This window comes from Fringilla coelebs (assembly GCF_963513975.1).
Source record: "Fringilla coelebs genome assembly, chromosome: 2".
Lineage (NCBI taxonomy): Eukaryota > Metazoa > Chordata > Aves > Passeriformes > Fringillidae > Fringilla > Fringilla coelebs.
The window spans coordinates 86509942-86528254 of NC_140029.1; the positions used below are offsets into that span (position 1 = coordinate 86509942).

The following is an 18313-nucleotide window of genomic DNA, read 5'->3' on the forward strand; positions in this document are numbered from 1 at the left end:
TAAGGGACCTTCAAAGACACTTCTGCAGCCCACCTGCCATGGGCAAGGACATCTTTCACTACATCAGGCTGCTCAAAGCCCCTTCCAACCTGGCCCTAAACATTTTCAATTAAGGGGAATCTGCAACTTCTCTGGGCAATCTGTTTCAGCATCTCAGCACCCTCATTGTAAAGAATTTCTTCCTTATATCTAATCTAGATCTGGCTTTTTCAGTTTAAACCTATGACCCCTTATCCTACCACTACCAGTTCCATTAAAAGGTTTCTCTCCCTCTTTCTTATAAGCCCCCTGTAAAAGCCTGAAAAAACCAACAACGAGGTCTCCAAAACAAGCAGAAGGAAGAAGCTGGTTAGTTTGGCTAGCTGGAATTCCCTTAAGGCAGAGCAGAATGAGATGCTCACAGGACATCCAGAGAGCACAGAGGGTGACCAGAGCAGAGTTGTAGCTGAGATAGGGCAGTAGAAGGAAGAACACGCACCAGACAACAGAGAAGAACAATGTGGCAGAAGGTAAAGGGAATCTGAACACAGTTTATGGAGAACTGCCCCTAAGCAGAGTGAGGCAGTAACTGGATGTCTTTACCAAGGATCCTCTTTGTGTCTTGTGCATCCTGAGCTAACTTTATTTCTCCTCTTGGTATTGTGTGCAAAGAAGGTGACTTTCACACAAGAATAAGAACAGCTACAGGAGAGAAACCTGGTCCCTCAAGCAATCATGCTCCTGCTTCTCTTTCCAACATCCTTCCAGCACTATCCTTTGTCTTCAGTCTTGGCCCTCTCACTGGAATTAAGCTTCCCTAAGTGTCTGCTGAAATCTAGTTAAGCCTCAAAATTCTTGTTGAGAATTCAGAGCAATCCTCTGCATACTTCCCCCTGTCCCCACCCAACCAAGCCTCAGCAGACTCAGCCTCAAGGGAAAAAGGCTTACGTCCTTGCAGGGTTTCAAGATTTCCACTGTGAAGAAACAGGAAACACAAGCAGCAGACAGAGAAGTTACAGAGCAGCTTCATGAGCTTTTTCCACTGAAACACATCTCCAAACACAGCCAAAGCATTTCAAATGCAAATTCAGGCTCTAGCTGCTCTTTTTATTAGATTACATTAGACTGCACTTAAACGTCAGAGACAGCTCAGTTCTTTTCAGCCATCAGAGTTGTTGCTTGTAATCAAAATTCAGTCCTGAATCACACTTCCACAGGATGCAGTGCTGAGCCAAGGTGTAACAACAATCACATGATATTCCCGAAAAATTTGTTCTTAGAATTTCATGTACACTGATGGCATGTAAATGAGTGGGAGATAGAAACAACTAGACCCTGCAGTTAGTTGTGGTGCTGAAAAAATAATTTTAAAAAAATCTTGCTTGAAAACCCCCCAAACTCATGCTTTCCTTCCTTGCATTCTCACTGCTCTTCCTCACCAACTCCATTTCCCCTCTTCCTGTGTACTGTTCACTCCCTTGTCCTCCCACAACACCTGTGTTTCCCCACATATGTCTTTCAGCTCAGTCCTAACCCACACTGCCAAGTGCCTCCCGTGCTCTCAGCCCCATGTGCCTCACAAGCCCCAGCTCCTTTCTGGGACTCTCACAGCTCTGCTTTCCCTCCTTACTTGTGCTCCAGCTGCTGGTTGCTCTACAAGCTCTTTGACCCTGACCCAAAGAGAAGGCAGCAGAGGCACTAATGCTCTTTCTCCCCTACCTGTCAGTGAAGTTTGAATAAAGTAGTATCTGCAAGCCTTTCACCCCACAGCCAGCATCATCCAATTTAGCAAGTCGGTCCATGTGAGAAGAGGAAACTATGCCATTGCACATGCCTTACACTTCTTTTGAAAATCCAGCTGAAGCTGAAGAGTTAAATTCAAATTTATAGGCAAAGAGTAGGACTGGAATCCTAAAGCTGTAACCCCACACATTCCAAAAGAAATCCCATTTTTAAACTTGCCACAGCTGTGGTGGAAGCTGCAGGGAAGTGACACACTTCTTACAAGCCAGTTCGAACACAGAGGGGCAGCTGAGAGAATTGAGCTGAAGGCTGTGAGTCATCACAAGCAACATGGAGGTTACACAGGGACATCACATTGACCACGCAAATACCTAGACCCTCTTTAGACTTTAGAAGATTTGACAAAAAACAAAATAAAGCTGACATGACTAAAATGATTGCCCAAAGGGATTATCAATATGCATTTTTCAACAAGCTGACCCTGCAGCCAAATGAGCAAAATTGAAATGAGTGTGACCTCCAGTAAGTGCAAAACCATAACAAAGCAAAAGTGTCAGAACTTCCTCAAACACTTTATATTTTATATACTGCCTTGAGGGCAGCTGAAGAGCAGGGTATAAAATAAGCAGTCAGAGAGAACAAGCACATCAAAATGAAGCTAAATTAATTATTTGTCACAATAGAATAAATTGGTGAAATTCACACACAAGAACCCTGGTTTGTAAAGGACTAAACCAAAGGATCTGTCAAAACTGATTGTGCAAAATGTATGGAATTAGCAGGCCTGGGCAAGATGGTCCCAGAGATTCTCAGGAGATTTAAAGGTGAAACAGTTGCTAATCACTGGGTCATCTTTTGCCTTAAACTATCTTTTAATCAGCAAATCTCAGACTGGCAGGGAACATATCAAAGAAGGAGAAGGGGAGAAGTCTCAGGGAGACTTAGGAAGTTAAAGGTTTGACATGTCTAGTGGTCAGGTTAATATAACAAAAGAGTTAATGGATGGATATGTGTCTAAGTATGGTGAACAATGGGGAGAGTCAATATAACTCTTTTAGGGAAATCCTGCCTGTTGTGGGTCTGCCTACAGTCCTGGCATCACCTACTCTTATGGCACTTGTAGCTAGCACAGACTTCCAAGTCACTTAGATAAAAGCCTAAACCAAATCCAGGCTTTATACCCCTGCACCTGGGTGAGAAGAGCATTAGAAGTGAATATATGCTACCTTCTTGGTCTTCCCCCTCCACATCACCTTGCTCCTTTTCAGGGACTAAGGCTATGGAGCAGAGCAGCCAAGGGAAGAGCATAAAAAGGCACTGGAACACAGAGAATGGGAACCCAAGGCCTGACCTTAAGCAGTAATAAGGGATGTCAGATAACAAATCAAAGGGATTCAGGCAGCTAGAGCTCCTTAAGAGCTCCTGTGGGATTTGGCTGGTTAGAGAGTCTAGCAATAGGTGATCCCATTGTGTACCCTGCTCCATGGAACTGGTTAGGGAAGGGAAGGGAAGGGAGGGCTAAGATGCTGCAGTTCATACTGCTCTAGGGGACAGTGTGGGAGCACAGCAGCCTCCTGGGATCTGAGAGAAAGGCACCCAATGCCCTTCTCAGCCAAGGCTGACACTGGCCAGAGCTGCAGGGAGAAGAGACCTCTTCTGGAAGGCAGTGAAACCCTCTAATGATAGGTGAACCAGGGTTCCACACAGGTTGCTAAGAGACTAAGGGAAAAAATGGCTTCTATGGACCTGTGAAAGCACAGGAAAAAGACATTTGAGCATCCAGGGGTGAAGAGGAAACAGGGAAGTACTTAATGGACAGTGGGAAAGGGGAGTGAGAGCAATGAGTGGGATGGATTAAACAGAAGGTAGCACTGTAAAGCCACACAAGTTTCTGGCAGGTGGCAGCACCTCACCACAGGCAGGCCTGAGTCAGCAGAAAGGCAATGCTATGGCTACAGTACCATGCACAACACAAGGGAACGAAAGAAAAGTAGGAGTGATGAAAAGAAATGTTCCCCCCCAAAACAGCTTGTGCATTTCTTCCCTGGCCACATCCATGCCAAATTTTAATAAGTGCTGAGGGTTTCAAGCAGAAGAGATCATAAAAGGCCCCAAAGTCACCTGAGCTGAGGGAGCTCAAACTCAGTGCGAATTGGGAAAGGGAAAGTCATGTGCTCACTCTAGTGTGATGATAGGTTACCAAAATCCCTCAGGTGTAAGGGAAGGCATAATAGAAGAAAGAACATGATCCAGAGAATTTTCAAAGAGACAAGAAGCCCCAAGCCTCATGTAATGCTCTTTACATGCAGCATTAACAGAGGATTTTCTTCAGAAGAGCAAAAATATGTTTTATTTATTTATTTCCCCCAATTACAGATTACCAAATCAAAGCCAACAGAGGGCACGTTCAGATGCAGTTACCTCAGAGATTTGTTTTATGCAATTACTGGGAACATTGCACTTTTGTCTCCTTCCTCTTTTGGATCTGAGTCATAAGTCTCAAGGCTATGTTGGAGATCAGAACCACATACTGCAGTTGCTTGCCACAGCACCATATCCGACTTCAAACCTGGGCCAGATCCAAGTCCTGGTCAGACCCCAGTGGCCTGTTTTCAGAGGTGGGGCTGTGGAGTTTATCTTCTTAGAGTGGGCATATGGAATTCACACGCACAAGTTGTGGCCACCAAACACCTCTCCACAGAAGCAATTCTTCATGCTTCATTTCCAGTTCTAAGGATTGCACAGATCTCCACAGCCTTGAATTCTGTTTGGCTACTCTCTGCCTAGTGAGGTGAATGCATGTGATCTCCCTTTCTTGGAGAGGGAATGGGGGGAGTGGAAAGAAAAGCAAAAAAATTGAAAACAACCACAGTCACCAAGCAAGTATGAAGCTGTCACATAAGTTCACCCAGACTCACGCTGTAAACTTAGGAACACTCTTATTGGAACTTAAACTGTTTCCCTCCACATCCTCTGCATGTATGTAAGTGGAATGCAGTAAAAAACATTCTCCAAAGGGAGGTTCTGGGGTGAGCTGTACTGGTTAGGCTGTCCCAGCAGGTGGAGCTGGAATAGCAGCACAAATCTCCCTGGCCGTGCAGAACTCCTTCATCCCCTCCTGTCCTCAAGGGTGGATTTATCAGGAAGACTCCCAAGTGACCTGTGCTGCCCCTTACCCTGTAACCAAGGTGGCCCTGCAGGCCATTTGCAGCTTCCCAGCCCAACTTATGACAGCCAGCAGCAAGGTGATGGGACATCACCTGCCTCCAGGTGTCCAGTCAGGACAGGACAAAGCAAAAGCCATCTAGAAACAGCCACAGAAAGCTGAACTAAATCCAGGGAGTACAGTCAGCTCAACCAAACACTCCTCGGCACCTCATCAATGAAACGTGATGGGAAAGTTTTAATGCCAGGCAGGTATTAAAAGCTTGGAGGCCCCAAGCTTTGGGGTTCAACCATATGCAGGAACCTCCTCATGACACAGATGCCAACACCGTCAGAAGGGGAAAGGCAGTTTTTTTTGGAAGAGCACACTCTCCAGGTGCCTGTGTCACCCACTTTTACCATGCCAGGACACTGAAGTCAGCACAGGGAAGCAAAGGGTGGGCAAATGGCACTCTAGGGTGCCAGCATCCAGCACAGAGCTGGCACTGACCCAGAGGCCAAAGGGCCCCTGCTGCTGACTCCCTGCTGGCTGGGACTGACAAAGAGGGCAAAGTGCTCCTTGATGTGTCTTGGACTCTGCCTCCAGATCACAGTTATTTGCCTATTTAGCATTTTAAGACTGGACAGGACAGACTCAGCACACCATCCTGCTCTTCACAGAGCCTCTGAGGTGAAGGAGGACTATCAGATCTCAGGCTCCTCTTCACTGACCAACCCCCACGTCAGACATCTCACCACATTGCTGGCCCAGCGTGGGAGCCACCACAGCAAGCTGAGCACAGAAGTTGTGCTAGAAAATACTTCAGACTGGAGGTATCTTGTTCAAACCTTGCTCAAATCAGGACTACTTTTGGAGCTAGACCAGAGTACCCAGGTCAGGTTATCTGCCTACAGTAACCCTGTTTCTGTATGGGATGTATCACTTAAGGGCTTTTCCTGCTTTTCTACCCAAAAAAGAGTGATTTTCAAGCACACTTTGTACATGTACCCATGGTACTGACTTCAGCTTTAGGTAATGGTGACAGCAGCTGCTAAGTCTGGGCCAGACATACAGCTGTATCTATACCCACTTAGCCTATATTCTCCAAAGAAAATGCTCTCCTACCCCTTCCCTCTCACTTGAATTCAGCTCCTTGTCCCTGTCAGCTAATCAAAAGGACGGTTTGTGTAGCACTACCAACATAGCATCTCACACATCTTTGAACAGTTTGCTTAACACCATAAACAGGGACTCATGAACAAGTGTTTAGCCACCACTTTAAAGTTAGGCCCAAAGGAATGGAACTCCTCCTAGTATTTTTAAAGACAACAGACATCCATATCTGTATGCACACTGACCACAAGGGGGATGTATGCCTGCCCTGGCACAGCCTAGCTCCAAGCCCTACACTACCATGTTTGTGCAGGAGGGCACTGAAGCACAGAGGGCAATAGAATAGCAGCACATGGCTACATTTGGAAGCAGCAGCTCCATCATTGCTAAACTATCAAACTACAAATAACCAGCTGCGATTTCTTTTCAGAGAGTACCCCACCAGTGCTAGCCAGGTCTCAGGTGATGTCTGCTTGCATCCCACCTGCCACCCTCTCGACTGCTGGGCGCCCAGCCAGCCCCTGGAGACGGAGCCCAGGGATTGCGGGAAAGCCCGCAACAAAGGGATTCGGCAGCAGATGGCAGCACACGGCCACGGGTGAGACTGAACTCAGCGTCGGCTCGCGGGCGCCACCAGCCCAGCCAGGCTCGCAGGCCAGGCTGGGAAGGCAAGGGAGCGCCACACCTCTGTACACGCCTAACACACAAGGCTCGACACAAAGGCTGCAAGTTACAGGCGGCTTCCTCCTTTAGGGAACGTCTCTTCAGACTGCTTCAAGGCTTGAAAGCTGCCTCTCTCTCTACCTCAACATGCAGGAGCTGCCATCCTACAATGCCTGGGAAAGAAAAGGGAGAGCAGGCCATTCGTTTTAAGTTACCTGCCTGGCCTGTCCCAAACACAAGTGATGCAAGAAGTGCACCCCAGGATCCCAGCAGTGACTGGAAAACATAGCCAACTGTTGCTGGCTGATCTTCCTATGCTCAGCTTCAAGGAATGTCCATCATAGCCCCAGCTCTGGATAGGGACACACAGCTATAGGTAATGGCAGGTGGTAAAATGAAGCTGTCATCCTGCAATGTGCTTTCCCTGACTATTAGCACGGACAGAGCAATTGTCTTGGAAGAAAAAGACCAGTAACAGTCTCCAGAGTGACAGTCTATTGTTCACATAATGTAATGAGCACTCATCAGACTACCTAGACCTGGAGGCATTACAATGTGTGTTAACCGCTTGGGCCACAGTGCTCTGCTTACAAACATTACCAACACTGTTATTCCTCCTCCTAGAACCTTGTAGGTTTATGCTGATTTAGCAGGATGAGTTCAGATTCAGATCCTTTTACCTCATTATCAAAGCTCAGGAAGACTTTGGGGGTTTTGGTTTCCTGTTTGGTTTTTGTTTGATTTCCTCCAATGTAGAGCCCTTCTTCTCCATTTCTTCAGGAGCCCAAACACAGCACCAAGGCTTTGTGAAATCTGGCAGGTTTGTGTCTGCAATCCATATTGTGTGGCTGTGGTAAGAACAGTTGCTGCATGGCTCTGAGACACAAAGTCACAGAACACAGAACATAATTAATGGGAGAAGGGGCAGGGAAATACTCAACTACAGCTCCCACAGAAGTATTGACAACCAAAAACCAGACAAAACTGGGATCTTCCCTTTAACACTTGTTTCCTGATTCTTTCTATGTCTACAGTCTGTCTCCCAATTGGAGGAAAGGGAAAAACTTGCACAGGACTCACCAAGCTGTGCATTCCAGCAGGTCTTGCTGTGAGGCAAGGCATGCGACCTGGGAAAATCTCCACAAATGACCAAGCTCTCCCCCATTAACTGTTTCCCAGTCTTCTGTACTTCTTTATGCACAAACAGGAATATATCCCAGCACTTCCCTTAGGTGAACTTCATCTGAAAATTCTCCTGCTCTGGAGAAAGACCCTTTTAGGCTTTTCAACTTTTTCTGCTGCAAATACCTACTGAAAGGTCTGAGAAGCTCCACTATAGCTTATGGATAAAATGCTACATCTTGTCCCCGCCAGGACCTATACAACATCCCACCCTATTTATGAAAATAAGGTAAAAGCTTTGGTCCTAGAGCTGGAAAAATGTCCTTTTATTTTTCCCAGCCACCACAGATACTAGAATGCTTGACAATTCAAATAACTGACTTAAAAGGTTAAGACTTCTTATCTTTACCCAGGCCACTGGACTTGTGTTGTACTTCCAACACAGCCATATACACAGCTTTGCTGTCTGGCAGAGGAACATGGAGCAAGCATGCTGTGCAAGATGGCTGCAAGCAGGCTTGATAGAACAATGTCAGAGCCCTGAACATATTCACCTCCTGGGGGATTGGCTGGACTCAGGTCCAGCTTAGAGTAATAGAGGTGTTTGGCTTTGAGAAACCTCAGCAACATTGGCCTTATCATAGCTGTGTTTCACCCTTGGACTCTGCCTGAGCTAGCACAGCCATGCCTGGCCATGTCCCCTGCTACCTAAATCCTCATCCTGACCTGTTGTGATCTTTGTGCTTAGGTACTTCAGGACTGCTCCTCTGCTGGTGAGGCCATTGCCCCTGCCTGCCCTGCTGTGACTCATCTTCCTGCTTCCTCTCTTTCCAGGCAGCCTGTCCTTGCTGTCCCTAACAAAGGACCCACTTGGCTCACCTTGACCATCTCTCTAGTACGCACAGACTGTTTCCAATCTACCAGCACAGAAATAATAATTTCTGAAAATATCTGCAGGCTGTAGAAGCCTTTAATGTCTGAGTTGCTAAATATCAGGGCAACTAAGTCTTCTCACTTGCTTGCTTTATCCACACCCTTACCAAGTCCCACAGGAACCTACACTCAGGCCTGTTTCCATGTTGTTGATTTGTGTTTGGTATTGTGTGAGTTTTCTTGCCATATGTGGAACAGCTGTGTCATTCTTGTGTCCTTTTTCCACACTCCTACCTCTTTGCCCAGACAGAGCCTGAACCCATCACTCCTGAAGTTGCTCTTGTTCAGTCTGCAGGCCACAACAGCTATGCAGAAGGGTAAGTAGGCTCTGAGGATCTTGCTGGAGACATGAAGACCTTCAACCTAGAGGCTTCCAATGCAAAAACAATTTGACAACTTATAAGACTCGTGACATTTTTTTCCCCAGTATTACTTGTTTAATTACCATTTGCACCAGTACATTTTATGCTTTATATACATATATCTTTAATTTTTGCTTCTTCAGCTTTTCAAATACATAATATATTATCTCCAGAATACTAAGACAATACAGAAGAGGCTCCTAGTTATTTGTTAATTGGTGCCATCAACTTCCTTGGTTGGGGAATTGATACATAGTTGAAATGACAGGACCTCACAAGGATGTGAGCAAACAAAAAGAAGACAAAGAAAACAAAATGCCAACCCAAGAGTCTGTGATGTTGCTTGCAGACTACAGCCATCCACAAGTTCAGGAGGCAAGGAGCTGAAGTACAGTGAGACTGCAGGAGTGACTATGAAGGCAGGGGAAGGATGGCAGGGGGAAACACCAAGAGAGCCAGGGAATCAGGGTTAAATGACTACTTAAAACACATCTAAGAGCAGTCTGGTCCCCACTTCCACAAGTGGAACTGCAGCAGCTTTAGAGCTATTTCAAGAATGTTGCTTCCCAGAGGGATGGTCTAAGTGAAACTGTCTCCAAAATGCCCCCACTCTAGCCAGACAAAAATGAGAAAAGACGTTTGCCAATACAAGGTGCAAAATACTCTTTTAAAAGCCTCACTATAAAATTTTTGCCCAAAGGGAAACATTTCCTTACAAAGGTGTTCTAGAGACACAAAAGTGTTGCTGTGTTGAGTGTTCGAAACAGGAAGAAGCCTTCCAGGAAAGCACCAATGCCCTAGTGCTCCAGTAACTGGGTACAGCGGAGAGTTACTGAGACCAACTACCCAGCTAGTGTTTTGGCTTCTGTGCCAGCATGAAGGGTAGCAATTCAGCAGTGTGAGGCTTCCAGCCTGCACTGTGAGTTCGCCCGCAGTAATCGACAGACTTACAGCCCCGATCACATCCACAGCTGCTGAAGATGAAGTAGTGTCCACACTGCCTCAGGAAACTCTCCCAAAGAAAAAAAGTAGGAAGTCACAGCTTTTTACCTCTTTCTAACTCCCTTAACCACACAGAAAATAGAGGGGGCTTGGACACATTAAAAATAAAAATATAAGTTCCAATAACCAGCTCACATCCTTAAAAGTTGGACTCAGAAGAAAAGTCATAATAAGGAACAGAGGTGGGAGAATTTTGCTCCCACAGATCTCAGGATTGAGCCTACTATACATTTCTTGCTCAAATGAGTGAGTTAAAAGGGGGAAGGAAGACTGTCCCTTCATCAGAGAATAATCTAATCTACTGTCCCACCATAATTCTTACTGTAGATATGCAATAATTGTAACACAGTGCCAAGTCACAACACAAGGCCAGGGCTCAGGATAGTGATGCAGGAACATGAAATGCTGAGTGGTGGGAATCACCTGGTTGTCATCTAGTGCAAGTAACTACCAAATTGTAAAAACGGGCTTTTTTTTTTTTCCCTAAAGCTCTTTCCAGTTACAACAACTCAGTGACAGTGAAGCTTTTGCCAGGAGAGAAAGGAGTTAAAATGAGAGAAGTTCCTCCAGTGAACCTGCAATCCAAACCAGGAGCCTTGAGATAGGGTGCCCACCTGGAGCTACAGCGCAACAGCAGCAGGCCTACTCAAGGACTTGCATAACTCCTCCCACAGGAGCACAAGGACATGCAGCACTACCAAGAATTGCACCAAAGATGGAAGAGTAGTGTGTGCAAGGGGAGAGTCACTCCTCACCACAGATTTCATTAATCCAAGAGGGTTTTGTGTTGAGAAAAGACCTATCTCCTCAGAGGTTCCATTTAGCAAGTGTAGCCAAATGCAGCTGTCCTCAGCACCGCAAGCTGCAGGGGCTGCAGTCACTACTGAAAGCAGCCACAAAAAGCAACAGCCTAGTCAGAGAAAATTTGAAGGACAAGGAACCTAGAGGCACCTACCCAGCCTCCTCCTGTACCCACTTTCTTCAAGATTCTTGCTTTCCCTGTATGGAAAGACAGGGAAAAGAGCTAGAATGTACCATGTAATGGCCAAGTAGATGGAGGCGATAAGGCTACCTCTCTTCTCCTTGCCCATCTTGGGAGGAGTCAGTATGTTCTCTTTAGGTTCAGTGGGATCAAAAATACTAAGTTTAAGTGAAGGTCTGATCTAAAAATGAAGGATTGTCCCAATTTGATTGAAGACTAGAGAGGTTTGTGCCCCCTCTGATCCCATGTGGTGCCTCTAGGTCATCAATTTGTCCCATTCCATTGCTTTGATCATTCAGAACTGGACCCAGTTGGACTGCTGAGGAGCCTGATTGGGAACAGCACTGAAATAAAAGAAGGAAAATCAAATGAGCAGATGCAGTAAGACTTATTAACTTCTGGTTCTTCCCACACCCATCAGGACACTACCCTTCTTGTCTTCCATTCATCACAGTTTACCTGGATGCAGTGCTGAAGTCTCCCCAGAGGTCTGTGGTAGCTGATACTGGTGCCTTGGATGCAGCTGCAGGAGCATCTAAATCTAAAAGAATATCTAAGGCAGAAGAGAGAGAGAGAGAGAAGAAAATACATCAGCTTATCCAGAAAATCCTACAGGCATTTTAACTGTCACCTTAAACAAACTCCTGGATGCAGGGCAGAAAAACTTTGAAGGGACTCCAGCTTTCCCTGCAAAAGTCAGACTTTTTGAGGGACTTGTTATAACAGCATCTCTTTTTGCTGAATGTGCGCAGCTACAGCTGACATCGTACCTCCAGCAAGAGTACATTGTCTTCAAGAACTATTCAGTCTCCACTCGGCACACCACCTGACACATTTGTCACTGATTACCTCTCCCAGCAGACATAAGGCTCAGATTCTACCCAAGCTCAGCAACCACAACAGCTGCCAAACAGGCTCCACCTTAACAGTACAAACCACACACTGGGACCACATAAGCCCTACTCCGAAGCTCGTGTTATCTTCTCACTCAAACCAGTGGACAGCACTGCTGAAGTCTCTGCCTTCACAAAGGGATCATCAGCTCTCCAGACACCTCTGCATGGTCACATTTTTAACAGAGCCTCCAGAAGACTGCAGCAACCTCTTTGTTACAGTATCACAGGATGATTTAAATTGGAACGGATCTCCAAAGATCAACTCATCTAGTCCCACTGCCATGCCATGAGCAGGGACACCTTGCACTAAAGCAGGTTACTCAAAGTCCTGCTCAATCTGGTCTTGAACACTTCTAATGAAGGGCTACCCACTGCTTCTCTGGGCAATCTGTTCCAGGGCTTCACCATGCTCAGGGTAAAAATTTCTTCTTTATATCCAATCTAATCTACCCTTCCAGTTTAAGCCTCTACCCTTTGCCCTGTCACTACAAGCCCTTGTAAGAAGTCTTTCTCCATCTTTTTACAAGCTCTCTTTACACAGTGAAACATCTCGCCAGAGCCTTGTCCTCTCCAAGCTAAACAACCCCAACCCTCTCAGTCTTTCTTCACAGGAGAGTTGTTCCAGCTTTCTGACCATTCCCATGGCCTTCCTCTGGACCCAGTACAACAGGTCCACGCCTTTCTTGCACTGGGGACACCGGAGCTGCCAAAGAGACCAAAATCCTTGGGACACACCATGTCTCAGAGGGCACTGCTGGCACTAGGCTGAACGCAGTTTGCTGAAGCAGCACCTGCCAGTGTGTTACACACTCCTGGCTCAGTGCTAAGGCTTACCTGCACTGCTTGCATTACTGGATTTCTGCACAGGTGGTGGTGTGACATGGTTGGCAATGGCTGTGGAGGAAGGGGGAGGTATAGGAGGGACTGCAATTTTGCCTCCTGGTGGGGGTGGCAGTAGGCTTAGGCCCCCTGATCCAGACACACGGGGCTTGGCTGCTCCTCCTTTCTTTGATGTCATGTTCTGTGTTAAAAAAAAAAAACAAAGGAAGTGTAAAGAAAAGTCTCCATTGGCACATCCAGACAAAGAAGCAGGGTAAACTGGTCTGCTTACCCCAATGTTTAGTTTGATGGTCTGCCCTTCCTTAAACCCTAAGTCTAATTTGGGACGTGTGTCAGCTTCCTGGGACTCCTTGGAGATTTCAGTCTCCTGCTTCACCCACCTAAAAAGAAGAGAGGAAAACATGAGACCCTGTGTCAAAAAGGAAAAGTGTTTTAGAAAAACGTGTGGTTTCTCTCTCCATCCCACCAAACTACTTTGCCTTGTCAAACCAGCTACCTCCCTACTCCTGGTGTCACACAGCACAAAGCTGGGACCACCACAAACCCATGAAGCTGTTTAACACTGCATCTGGAGCATCACAGGACCTAAGCTTAAGACTCACAGATCTGACCTGCAGGGGCTCTCAGCCTGCACGACCGCTGGCAGCACACACAAGTGTCCCTTGCCAGAGAAGGGCTTCAGGGCCACCCCAAGGAAACCTGTGCTAAATGAGCATGCACCACCACCCACCATGTTCTAAAGGCCAGAGGAAATATAGCATTCCAGAAAAGCAAAACTCACTTGAAGTGATCCTGCAAAGAGACGTTGAAGTCAAAGGCATCACCCCGATCTGTGAAGCCAATGCCTATAAAAGCACTTCGTCCTAGCAAGGAGACAGGAGGAGTCACTGGAGGTGCCCTGCAACTGGGCCACAAATCCTTCTGCTTGTCCTAAACCACTCTGTGCTACCTCTCTCTGCCACACCTGGAGATGGATGCCAGCAGCTCACAGCAGTTCATTGTCCCCAGCCTTCAGGATGCACCCTTCTTCCCATGGGGTGTGCTTGGAAACCAAATGCACCTTCCCAGCCCAGCCCCTGGACTCTGTGCAATGTAGAGAACCTCCTCTGCTTACCCTGTCCTCAGACCCCTTCAGGCACACCACCTGCCTTTTCAGCATTCCCAACACCATTTTCGTCCTCCTGGCACACTCCCAGCTCCACCTGGGTCTCCTCCACCCCTAGCACTTGGCACTTACATTGCTCCCCAACTCACCAGTCCCATCCTGAATTCGAATGACAAAGTAGCGGCTGGAATCTGCCACAGTCTCCACTGCAATGCCAGGGTATTGATCTATAGGAGCCTGGGCAAAAAGTTCTCCTGCAGATAAAGAATCAGGTGTTAAGAAGAGCAACCCGTTCCTAAAGGGTGGCCAGGGCTGCCATGCACTGCTCTGGGCAGGCACAGAAACACAGGCTCGGGGGCAGCAATCACAGCCACAGCCTTGGCAGGGCACTGCCTGTCCCTTACCTGAAACCTTATCCTCAAGTTTTATGTAAGCGGTTTTGCCTTTGGAGGTGACACGAAGCCGCCCTGTCCAGTCTGGATGGTCCAGTTTCCAGTCAGATGCCCTGAAAGGAAGAGCAGCTGAACACTGACCATAGTCAACCTCCCCAGTTCTGCCCAGCTACTCAGAAGTCTCTGCCCCCAAACCCTTAAGCCCTGCAGCTGCCTCATTCCACTTCTCTCCCCAAATAAGACATGGGGTCTCAGCTCCTCTCTTGCTGCTGCCAACTGACACACGACTCTGACTGGCATCTCTGGGCAAAGGGAAAGAGACACAGTCCAGAGAACATCAACTCCTCACCTTTATAAGTTTGCAAAAGAGGGGAGACAGAAGCTCACTTGAACAGGAAATCCACAAAAGCGACTTGTGAGCATTGGGAAGACCCCAAAAATTAATTCCTAACACGTTGAAAAGACACTCCATTATTCTACCCCGTGGCTGCAAAATAACACTGAGTACTTCATAGCCTAGAGGCAGCTGACTTACATCAGGCAAAACACACATACACACAGACATTTTGACTGACCCATCACACTCTTTGCTACAGGGTCTTGTGAAGGTAAAAAAAAAAAAAAGGAAAATGAAAGTGAGAAAAAACGCAACCTACAGAACCACAGAATATTCTGAGTTGGAAGGGACCCACAAGGATCACTGAATACAGCTCCTGGCCCTGCACAGGACACCACAAAAATGACACCATGTGCCTGAGAGCATTGTCCAAACGCTTCCTGAACTCTAGCAGGCTTGGTGCTGTAAAATCTACCGGATTTTATAACTGGAAACAAACATCCTTGGCTAGGCACAACATCCGCCTACAGTCTGTCAGGTTCAGGGAGTTCACAAACCCGCTCCTCCAGCAGGCCCGGGGGCACATCTTACAAAGTCACACTCAGCTGCTTTTGGCTGACCAGAGAAGTCATTTCTAACTGCTGGTTCTGCAGCCTCTTCTTAAAAATCACGCCGAATTCCTCCTGCTTTCCTCCCGGCCACTGCGAGAGCCACCAGGCCAAATCCAACATGCCGTTAGAGCACATCAGCATCACATCCCGGGGAACCCACAAACCGGGAGCAGACGAGGAACAGCAAGCTGAGAACAGCAAGGTGTCGGGAACAGCAAGCTGCCCCTCGCCTCCTGCCCCTGATTAACAGAGCAGCCCCTGCTCCTCCACAGCGCGGAGCGGAGGTTCCCCTACCTGCAGGCGCTGACCACCTGCCCACAAGAGGCAATTCCAGCCGGCGGCTCCTCCAGAGCTCGGCTGGAGGGGGCTCAGGGGATGGCCAGACCCGCTCGCGGCCACAGGACACGGCTTTCCCAAGGGACGAGGCCGGGCCACGGGCATGGCACAGGCCAGCCCCCGGCTGCCCTGCGGGCAGGGCCTGAGGCAAGCCGGGTCGTGCCGGGGCGATCGCGGGCGCCGCACGCTCTCTCCTCACCTGTACCCGCGGTTGGAGGTGCGCGGCGGGATGCGGTAGACGTTGACATCGGGCTTCACGCAGAGAACGGACTCGTACTCCAGCTCGGCCGCCGCCATGTCGGCCGCGAAGCCCAGAGGAGCGAGCTGCGGGAGTCTAGTGACCAGCGGCGCTGCCCACCGCCATCTTTGATGAGGGCAGACACAGCCTGGGGGCGCCGGCGCGGCCGCGCCAGACGCGGGCCACGTCGGTGAAGCGGATTGAGCCATCTTGGGTGCTGGCAGCGAGGAGCGGGGGCGGGAGGGCGCCATCTTGGAGCCGCCCCTGACACAGCAGCGGCGGCCGGCGCCATCTTGGGGCCTGGCAGGTGGCGCGGCGGGGCTGGCGCGGCCATGTTTGTTAGGGGCGGCAAGCCTGGCGGGGCCGGGCGGCATGGCGGGAGCGGCGGCGCTGGTTGTGCCGCCACACGATATCGACCTGCTCGTCTGCAGCCCCGCGGGCTGCTCCCTGTCCTCCTGAAGGGCTCAGTGCCAGTGTTCTTTCGGTGGTGCGGGGATTAGGTGGCTTTTTGGTAAAAGAGCAAGCCGAAAGCGAAACGCGGCACAGAGCGCGACGGGGTTTGCTGCTGGAAGTGATGGAAATGGCAGCTGTGCAAAGCTTAGTTTCAGGAGTGGGTCTTCCCCCAAAAGGGTGTGGATACTAGTTTATTTGTCTATAATGATAAGGCTGGCAGCATTTAAACCACTCTTTTAATGATGGCTTCTCAGTGGAGACTGATGTTGAAGTTTAGTGATGTGCAGCGTCCTGTGACTGAATCTTAAAAAGTACCAGTGTTTACTCTGAAAAGTGGAAGAAAAGGCATAAGAGAAGTTTAAAAATTACATAGAGCCATGTGAAAAATGTGTATTTTATGACTGGCTTTTCTCAAATATTAAAATGAATATTACATGTGTTATGTTAGAAAGTTACGCTGTATTAAGTTTTTAAAGTAGTGGTAAATATAGTTTAGGTTACAACATAATGTTAAAATAGAAACCATGTATGTGAGATATTTTTTTAAGAAAGGAATGAGGTACTCACACCAGACAGCAGTCACAGGACACCTAAATTTTTCAGAGAAAGAAATTTTATTGCATATTCAGAAGAAACTAACTTCTTTACGCCTCGCTCAGCCCTGAAGACGCTGTCAGGATTCAGAGGAAGAAGCTGACACTGACCAGACAGAATCCTGTATTTAAATAGAATTTATGCATCACGTATGAGATGTATGAATATGCAACTGGTTATTGTTTTTAAGGGTTAATCCTCTGTTAATGCGAGTCCTTTTTCGGGTTTATGCTGCCCAGAAAGAGGTACCCAGACATCTGTAACTCTTTGTTTCTATTGTCTCATATTGTCCTAATCCAAATTGTCCAAATTATTATTACTCTAATTATATTACTATTTTTATAACCATTTTATTACTATTAAACTTTTAAAGTTTTAAAAACAAGTGATTGGAGTTTTTCACAGCCATGTCTGAGCATTCTATGTCAAGCATTGGAATGGGCTGCCTAGGGGGGTGGTGGAGTCATCATACCTGGAGGTGTTGAGGCAAAAATAATCACTGAAATATCACTAAGTTTGAGGCTTTGGTTTGTTTTTTGGTTTTTGCTTGGGGGTTTTGTGATTTTTTGGGCTTTTTGTTGGTTTTGTTGGCTTTTTTCCTTTGTTTTTGTTTTGGGCTTTTTGTTTGTTTCGGGTTTTGGGGTGTTTTGGTTTGGTTTTTGGGGGTGTTTGTTTTTGTTTGGGGCTTTGTTTTGTTTGTTTGGTTGTTTGTTTTCCCACTAGGGAAATAGCATGAGTTAATGCAGACAGAGCCATTCCCAGCCATGGCTGTCTATTCACCATTCTCTATGTTTTTTCTTGTTCTATAATTTTTTAAGATCAAGGACCAGTACAGCATTCAGAATTCAAGAAGAATCTTACATTTACCTTTTGGATAGAGTTGCTCATTGACCTAATTTTTCATTAGAACTTCCTACAGTGACTGCTAAATTTTTTCATTGAGCACTAATAACTTACTGGGAGTACACCCCTCCGTGTGCATAGTTACGGCTGCTTTTCCAAGTTCAGTGATTCAAATTAGCAGTATTAAGTTTCACCTCCCTCTTCACAGTGCTGTCATTCAGCGTGCCACAGTCCTCCTACGGTCCCTCTAGGAGGAGAGCATCTCGGATGAGGGAGTGGCAAAGGGCCAACTATTATAAGGCATGTGAGCAAAGACTCACAAGCAGCACCAGAACGCCAGGAATACATCTCGCATTCAATTCCATTGAGACTTAGCCAGCAGAGAACATAACATTCTTGAGCTTGGTTCAAACAAGCATCTCTGGACCAAAAAAGTACAAAGCACTGCCAATAACCACTGAAACTTAAATTTTTATTTATTTGTTACTTTTTTTTTTTTTAAGGATTCGGCGAGAGGTTGAAATCTTGAAATAGAACATTTAACCTGGAGGATAGAACTGGTTAAGGACCTCCCTGCAAAGCAGGGCTTGACTGGCAGGTCCCATGGTGGTGACCCAGCTAGGT

The 18313-nt window shown here is 47.2% G+C and overlaps 1 protein-coding gene across 1 annotated transcript; it reads right to left on the minus strand.

The window, feature by feature from the left end:
* Nucleotides 1-9112: 9112 nt before the first annotated feature.
* NECAP1 (NECAP endocytosis associated 1) lies at nucleotides 9113-15924 on the minus strand. The gene is made up of 8 exons (XM_084226368.1): nucleotides 15761-15924; nucleotides 14290-14390; nucleotides 14035-14139; nucleotides 13562-13643; nucleotides 13052-13160; nucleotides 12775-12961; nucleotides 11504-11597; nucleotides 9113-11388 (listed from the first exon to the last, which is right to left on the minus strand). Exons 1-8 carry the CDS (start codon nucleotides 15856-15858, stop codon nucleotides 11340-11342), a joined length of 825 nt encoding a protein of 274 aa, XP_084082494.1. The 5' UTR covers nucleotides 15859-15924; the 3' UTR covers nucleotides 9113-11339.
* Between the last annotated feature and the right edge of the window lie 2389 nt (nucleotides 15925-18313).